The sequence below is a fragment of the Gavialis gangeticus genome, unplaced genomic scaffold, assembly GCF_001723915.1.
Source record: "Gavialis gangeticus isolate Ggan-Ray unplaced genomic scaffold, GavGan_comp1, whole genome shotgun sequence".
NCBI lineage: Eukaryota > Metazoa > Chordata > Crocodylia > Gavialidae > Gavialis > Gavialis gangeticus.
Genome location: NW_017729019.1, coordinates 5,014,251 through 5,022,664, shown reverse-complemented (window position 1 = coordinate 5,022,664; position 8,414 = coordinate 5,014,251). Strand labels below are relative to the sequence as shown.

Genomic DNA, 8,414 nt, shown 5'->3' with positions numbered 1-8,414 from the left:
CCCCCTCCCCACCACCACCACCACCATCGTGTCTCCAGTTAAGTTATGTTCTTGCTTACACTGGCATAAGTCTGGATTTGCTCCACTCAAGGTATTGAAACTATTTCCAAGCGGTACCAATGTAAACAAGAGGACAGCCTGGCCCCAGACTCCCTGGTGGAGGAAGAGAGGCAGCCACTGAACCGCAGCACATTATGCCCCATTCCCCGGTCTTTGCTCACTTCACGTCACCAGCATAATTTTGGGTCTCAGTGGCTGCTGCCCTCGCATTCACCAGTTGTATTTCTGATGCCCTGAGGACATCCCCAACTTGCAGGTCCCTGGCCCGAGTTAGCAGAGCCTCATGTGTGAGGGAGCAGGACTTGGAGGGAGCGGTCCCTTCTCCCCAGAACCCTGCACTGCATAGAGACGATCAGTAAAGCTCGAAGCTCACAGAAAAGCCTCTGAGCTTTTGCAGCCAGCGTTGCCAGGGGGCGAGAAGTTTCAAGTTACCCCATCTGCATGGGACGCCTGATAGCACCCCCATGAAGCATGCCCTCCTACTCACTCCACGCGAAAGCCCAGAAACGAACCAAGGGCATTGCCTTAAAGCAGCCTTGAGTGCCTGAGACAGCTGGAGAGCAGCTCTGGTTCCCATGCTAGCTAGGGCTGTGCTACACCAGCTCCACTCATTTCTAGGCTTCAGCATGTCCAGAGCAAAAACAATGTCAAGGCTCACCCCAGTGGTAGTTAGTTAGCTCTTTTTTTCCCCTTCAAAGGACCAGTTCACATAAGAAAAAAAAAAACACAACATTATTTATGGGGAAAGCCCCTTCACACCACTGTAAGGAAGCATCAAGGAGCATTAAGAGGCTTTCATGTAGAAGATAATCAGGGCCCAGGAGTCTTCCACTGCTGCCAGCTAGAGGGATTAGTCCTTTAGACCCTCCCTGGATTAGTCCTTTAGACCCTCCCTGAAAATCCAAGGTTCAGATCCCTGCAAGCCAGATGGCCCTGGTTAAATGCAAGGAGTTCCCAGGAACCATTTCCAGCGAGACTGGCCACAGAAGCTGGCTCCTCTCTGGCAGCTCCCTGTTTTACAATGACTGGCAGGACAGTGTATAGTTAGAAACGGGTTCAGCCGGAGCGATCGGGAGAGAATTCCCGTGACGTTTTGGTTTGGTAAAAACGAGCAGCCGGGATTGCTACCGATTCAAGTCCGGTTTCAGCCAAACCCACAAAGCTCCGCACATTCAGATAAATGCCCCTCGGATGCAGCTCATCCCCAAAGGCTGCGAAGTCGCCACGGTTTCTTAGCACCAGTGCTTAGGTGCCAGTGAACCTCCAGAGCTGAAAGCAGGAGTCTCTCCAGTCTGAGCTGTCGCTCCGAGTTGTAAGTGAGTCATCCTCACATGATTCAGACACGGAGAGGACTGGATGCGAGTTGCGCATGGATTAAATCCAAGCCTCTGTCTACATCTTGGACCAAACTGAGACCAATTGTTCTCCAAAGCCTAAAAAAAAGGTATTTGAATTTGTTTAATTATTTGCAGGGATCCTGTCTTTCTCTGGGGCAAAAAAAAATTCCAAATTTTCTGATTTTTAAAAAGTAACCCCAACTCACATTTTTCCGTGATTAAAATGAAGCTACATACATACATACTTCATTTTATTCACAGACAAATGTGACTTTTTCAAATCAGAACATTTGGGATTTTTTTTTTTTTAATCTGAGAAAACCAGGATCCCTGATTATTTCCCAGGCCAAAAAGCAGAGTCCTAGGGATCCTTCATCAGGGTATATCTGGAGTGCATGAGAGCTTGCTGGAAAGCCTGTCCTTGCAAGATTTCCAGCCAAATGCTGCCAGACTCAAGAGCTTTCATCTCAACATCCGCAATAAGCCCCACTTGACCTGACCAATGTCCCAAACCTTTGATTAGAGACAGACCCAGCCCATGATTTCAAAGTCAGGTGAAACCGAAACCCCCAATCTCTGTGAATTTGAGTATCCCCTTGATTGTTAATGCATGGATTCACATTTCTGTTTCTAAACACACTCCTGAACGTTGGGCGTTGGAAATACAGAACAGGGTGGAAATGTAATCAGCATGAGACCATTTTTGCACTTGCATTTTCCATCATGCGGACCTTTTCCATAGGAAGTATTTTCCGTCAGCAGTTTTCAATCAGAAAAATGGAAGTTGAATATTTCATTTTAGGTCAGCTCAGCATTGAACTGCACTGCCTTACTGTGACCAAACTACATCTCCCGTGAGGTGATGGGAGACCCAGTCTCCTCTGTTTTCATCCACAGACCAGGTTCCCTGTGGACTGAGTGTCAAGGGGCAGTAGGTTGGGCAGAGAGCCAAGCCCAGAGGAAGGGACTGGGGTCCCCCAGTCCGTACTAGATCCCCACAGAGAAGTGCTAGGCGGTGCTGAGCTGACTTAGCATGTTCAGATTTCTAAATACAAAACAATTTTTGTTTGTCAGGATCTGGCTATTGATTTATTTTTATTAAAAATAATGTTGACATATATGAGAATTACCCAGGAGATGTATATTCTAGTTCTCTCCTAGCCCCGTGCCATCCACATCAGAAAGAATACAGGAAGGGCAAGAAAAATGTGATTCTTCCCCTCTGTTTGGCACTGATGAGGCCACATCTGGAGTACTGTGTCCAGTTTTGGGCCCCCACTACAGGAAGGATGTGGACAAATTGGAAAGAGTCCAGTGGAGGGCAACAAAAGTGATTACGGGGTTGGGGGACGGCTTCCGAGGAGAGACTGAGGGAACTGGGCTTATTTAGTCTGCAGAAATGAAGACAGAGGGGATTTAATAGCGGCCTTCAACTACCTGAAACAGGGTTTCAAAGAGGATGGAGCTGGACTGTCCTAGGTGGGGGCAGATAACAGAAAAAGGAGCAGTGGTCTCCAGTTGCAGCAAGGGAAGTTTGGGGTTATATATTAGGAAAAAACTCTCTCACTAGGAGGGAAATAAAACACTGAAACAAGCTAACCAGAGGTTGTAAAGTCTCTGCACTGGCCGTGTCTACACGTTCATTAATGCGCAGTAGTTATTGTGCATTTAGTTTAGTAACTACAGCTCACCAGCGCAGTTTTTTTGTTATGCTTACTGCGCAGTTGCCTAATAACACTGCACAGTAGTGTATTAGCACAGTTTTTGACTGCCACACTACTACTCAGTGTTATTAGTCTACTGCACAGTAAGTCTCTCATGTAGACACACCCACTTAGAGGTTTTTAACACCCAGCTACACAAAACCCTGGCTGGGATGATCTAGTTGGGGCTGGTCCTGCTTTGAGCAGGGGGTTGGACTAGATGCGACCTCCTGAGGTCCCTTCCAGTCCTCCTTCTCTATGATTATATGAATATGCCCCTGAGTCCTCCACTAATCAAGCCTTGCTTTTCATTTTGCCTTCCTCCAGCTGCAGAATAATCTATGGCCCAGTCCTGCACCGGGGAACCCTGCAGGCCCCTGCATAATGTCCCCTGAAGGTATCCCATCCCCCTGCATGTCTCCATACCCGCATTCCCACGGGAATGTCGCCGGATTCATGGGGATCCCTGGTTCTCCCAGCCACCATCCTGGTATCAACAGCCTGTACTCCATCCATAGTTTCCCCACTTCGCTCAGCAACCACAGCTTCGAATCAGCCTCAGACAACGACTACAAATCCCCCAGCCTGGTTACACTGAGAATGAAGTCCAAAGAGCCGGCCAGCCTGCTTAACTGGACCACATGATCTCCCTGAAGGAGCCCAGGCTGCAGACACAATTCACCCCCTGGGGGCTAGGCCACTCTCAAGGCTGGTTCCCCACAAAGGAGAGAGAGCAAGCCCTTCGCCTGTGGTTCCCTCTTCTCTTCAACCTCCCTGCACTCCAAGCCCAGCAGCTGGCACCTCAGAGATGACCAGGAGGCCAGGGGTGGCATGAGCTGAGGAACATGGCAGCCTCCACCCTGCATGTCTCCTCATACCTCAGGTACGTGAGTGTCATAGACACCCCCAAGAAACACTTGGTGATGAACAGGTTTCAGAGGCGACAAAAGCTCCTATTCTAACCCCATTTTCTGCATTCCCCAGGCGTAGCCCACTCACGGGTTCCTTTGCCTCAACTTTCCCATCATTGTGGCTCTTGTTGGAGGTGACAACCAGGCATAACAATTGCGAGAGCCCTAATGTGTACACCACATACTGCAAGTGTGGGATCTCCTAAGGAACGAATGGCCAGGGACACTGGAGCTCCCATTGCTAGGAAGAGTGTTGGGGGAGCAGTCTAGTGTAGACGCAGTTTCATGCATATACCTCCATCCCTAGGGGGTAAAAGACCATGAATGGCAACGCCAGCTCTTCCAGGTTGCTGCTCGCCAACTCAACCTCTCCTTCTCCTGGCAGATCCCGAGAGAGGCCATCACAGATGCTGGTCCCATACCCCATGGTGCTCCTCTAACGTCCTGAAGGCTGTTCCCATGTGTAGACAGCACCTCAGGGTGGGTAGGGGAGGCTGAGAATCAAGAGCTGAGACTTGGGGCCCAGGGAGAGTAATTTCTAATCTACCTTGTACGAACAGCCTGCAACCTGCGCCTGGCATCAGAGAGAGGAGAAGCCGAGGAGATGGGGTCCCAAGAAAACCTACCTCCTCAAAAAAAAATGCAGAACCAGAAGGAGGGAAGTCCTGGAGCCAGAAGTCAAGGGATGTGTTAGCTACTTTATAGGTAGAAATGTCCTGTTCCAGCTCACCCCTTGGCCTTGGTGATTAGCCAGTTGTCTGGGGCCTTACTGGACTCCTCCATTAAGGTCAGGGAGGGAGTATTTTGTGCAATCTGGTTTATTTATAAAGAATGTCCCTAAAGACAATAGGAAGAAATGACAGGAGACCATTGCTTTGCTCAGAGTGCCTGAGCCGTCTCGCTCTCTCCAGCATGCTTCCTGCTTTCATGTTGCAGTCATGCATACCCCACACAGGCAGACAGCTTCCAGGGAAACCACCCACATCATATGGCTCAGCTTCTACTCAGGCTTTCACATGGCTACTTGCACCATGGACGGTGGCTTCTCTTGTTTCTGGCGCCCCTTTCTTAATGATACTGAATTGCTCCCTCATTCAGCCTAGATGAGAGGTGACTAGCACACCCATCGGCTTCAGCAAGGTCTGGGATTGCACCCAGATCAAAACTCATGCCTGTTACTGCAACAAAAGTGCAGTTAATCCATCCAAGGGCAGAGAAAATGCAAAGATGGTGCATTGGCAATTTGGGGGTGTATTGTAAGGGGTTTGTGCAGGGCCAGTGAGATTCACCCTCCTGGGGACGCTTGCCTAGGTTACCAGAGCAGCGAATGATCCAAGGTCCCTCCCCGTTTCCCACATCTGGGCCCATCTGCAGTTCTGAGCCTCAGAAGGGAATGAATCCACGTCCAGAAGCCAATCCTAAATTGCTAGTCTCCGACAGCAGCAAACATCCCTGGGGAAGGATGGATGAACTGCTTCAGAGAAAACCCATCAAGCCTCAGACCTTTCCTACAGCACTTCATGAAAGTTCAGGGACTTTATGCAGAGAGAAAGACCATCAGGTGGGAGGTCCTAGAATGCCACTGGGAGGTCTGGGGTCCAACTTTTTGCCATAGTTCAAGGTCAAAGGGGCCATTAGACCACTTAATCTGATCTCCAGCATTGGACATGCATTCTGCCAGGCACTCCTTGTGTCATCTTGGGTAAAGCACTTGAAACTGGTCTCCAGAATAGGTTTTTTCCTTTAATTTGTGATGTAGAAGGAAGATCTTAAATATTGGGATTCTCTCCCCCCCTCCCCCCAGCTTGGTGCCACAAAGTTTACTTAATATTAAATCATTATTGTTAATCATTTATATTCCAGTAGCACCTAACACTCTGGATGAGACCAGGGTTTCATTATGCTGGGCGCTGTAGACAGCAACAATAAGAAACAATCCCAAGGGCATGCAGGGAGTCTATAACAGATCTGTACATTAACCCCAGCTCAGCTAAGTCCCAACTCAGTGCACTAACCACAAGAGCATTTCTTAGGGTGATGTCTTTTATAGGACCACCTGCATAGTCAGGATAGAGTTAGACGAGTTCTGAATGCAAGGCAAGCTTTACCACAGCTGAGAGCATTGAAATACCTTGAGAGAATTTTTTCTTACTGCACTTCTAGCCCATCGCAAACCAGAAACCACTAAAAAAGACCTTGGGAGAACATCTGATCTCAATAGTTACCAAGCACAGAGGGCCCTGGCAGATGTTAGTAGAACAAGCACGGGTTTGCATCCGGAGGGCGAGAATGGGAGCTGGGAAGCCTGCGGCCTGTCCTACTGTGGGACTGCAGCACTTCGGTCCCCTGGTTTACTCACTTGTACAAAAGGTGGCTCATGGCAACATCCTACCCCATCAGAGAGCTGGGACATTTAATCCGTCAATCCATATAAGTGCCTAATACCACTGCATCCAAACTAGTGTGCCAGCTAACTCGTCCCCCCTGGGGTTGCCTGAATCAAGCCAAATACAGCAACCATCTGACAGTACAACCACCACCCTTGTGGAATAAGCCCCTTAGTCTGCTGCGTTTCGCTCTTTTTTCCATATCCTACTGGTTCTCCAATCCAGAAATGGAGATGGATTAGGGCCGTGATGGATCTGAGCTCCTGGTTTCTAACATGGGAGGTTTGGGGGGACTCCACTCCGCTGCTTTTTAGGTGACGATCACTTCTCCCTGCCAGCACCAGCGTGCTGAGCACAGAGCCATGCTTCCAGCTGGAGACATGGGTCTCCCAGAGATTACAAAAGTACGTTGCACATTTAGAGTGATCTTGGGACACCACGCAGAGGGACAGCTCCTGATGATGTTGTGGGTCGCCCTATATACTGCCCTCTGGCCGTCATATTCTTTAAATCAGAGCTCTCTAATAGGACATGCAATGAAGTGGACTGGCCATATCCACACTACTGGCAAGCCATGCAGGTGGTCCTGTACAGCAAACTCTAGACTGGAGATAGCCATACACTGTACAGGAAACTGTTTGAAGCTCAATACTAGAAATCCATATAGAAGCATATACAAGATCCTGCAAAGAAAAGCCCTTATGGAGCCCTATAGAGGCACTTTTGTCATGCAAATTGACAAGACAAAAATAATAGGAAGAAGCCTCATGGGCACCTAAAGGGCATATGGAGCCCCACAAAGCTCTGCCTACTAGCTAACTACATCCAAGAAAGGCATGCCTACATATACCCTGCAACTCCAGGCCTTTCCTGGCAAGTGCTCAAATATGGGAAACAGCAAGCAGCACTCAAACCTCACAAGCTATTTAAAAGGATATGACTTTATATTCCTATATACTGCAACAAGAGGCCTCACATTGGACACCCCACAATGGATAAAGCCATAGTCTGCATAAGAGAAGCTACTCTCTGTAAAGGAAGTCCCATACAGGAGACCTCACTGGAGATGGCCCAACTCTCAATAAGGGAGACCCCATATTTTATTGGAAATTGCTCAAAGTAGAATGCCAAAGCGAGCATAGCCATCTCCTCTTTCCACGGGAAGTGCGTCTCTTTGCTAACCTCAAGTCTAATTCATCCTAGCACCCTTTCATTGGCTGGGATGTTGGGTAGCAACCCCCCCACAGGGCTGGGTGCGGGTCCTGGAATCAAAGCCCTATGGTGCAAGTCTCAGCTGCAGGCCCGGTTTGTGCCGATACATCTGCAAAGATTTTGCTATTCATTTATAAACAATAAAACACATTTTTAATAAGTTATTTATGGCTCCTCCAGTGCTATGAAGGCAGCAGCTCTCAATTGCTCCACAGCTGGGGAACATTTCTGAGCGAGCTGGGGCGCAAGGTTTCAGCAGCATGATTAAGTGCTTGGCTCTCCCAACACCTCATCTCGGAGACACCACAGTTGCATTTTTCCCTTTGCAAGCCTGTGCTCAGCCACGCTCATCTTGTCTGCTTGCTAAACTACACGCCTTGCGAGTACCCGTGAGAGCTGCTCCATTGGTGGGCACAGAGGTGTAGACAGGGGCTGCAAGCATTTGTACGTATCAGCAGTATTACAGATGCCAGAGGCCTGCCTACATGACAGCCACCGCTGTTGGAACTACACAGGTGCTTTCAGAAAGTTAGCCAGTGCAGATACAGGAACAGGGTCCCTCTCATGGGGGACACACTTGGCCACTTGCACTATTCCTGTCGCGTGCCACACCAAGCATGAGTGATCCAATGCACACGGTATGCATCCAGCAGCCAGTCTCACTGGCCTTTCTGCAAGCAAGCAAATATGGCCCCTTCGGCTCTTCCACGATGCCTTTTCCTTGCCACGTCTAGCTGCTCAATGCCACTGCAAGGCCCAGCCTCATCCCAAGGTGTGTGTATGGTGCGATACTGCAGGCCCCTC

General features: G+C 49.1%; 1 protein-coding gene across 1 annotated transcript in view; it reads left to right on the top strand.

The window, feature by feature from the left end:
- The window catches only part of ALX3 (ALX homeobox 3), a gene marked incomplete at its 5' end in the record, with an annotated part of 11,787 nt that extends 4,011 nt beyond the window's left edge, over window positions 1-7,776 (top strand). Inside the window, one exon of the mRNA XM_019513729.1 lies at window positions 3,428-7,776. Within this exon, the coding sequence (XP_019369274.1) occupies window positions 3,428-3,745 (318 nt within the window). The remainder of the gene's footprint in view (window positions 1-3,427) is intronic.
- Window positions 7,777-8,414: the final 638 nt, after the last annotated feature.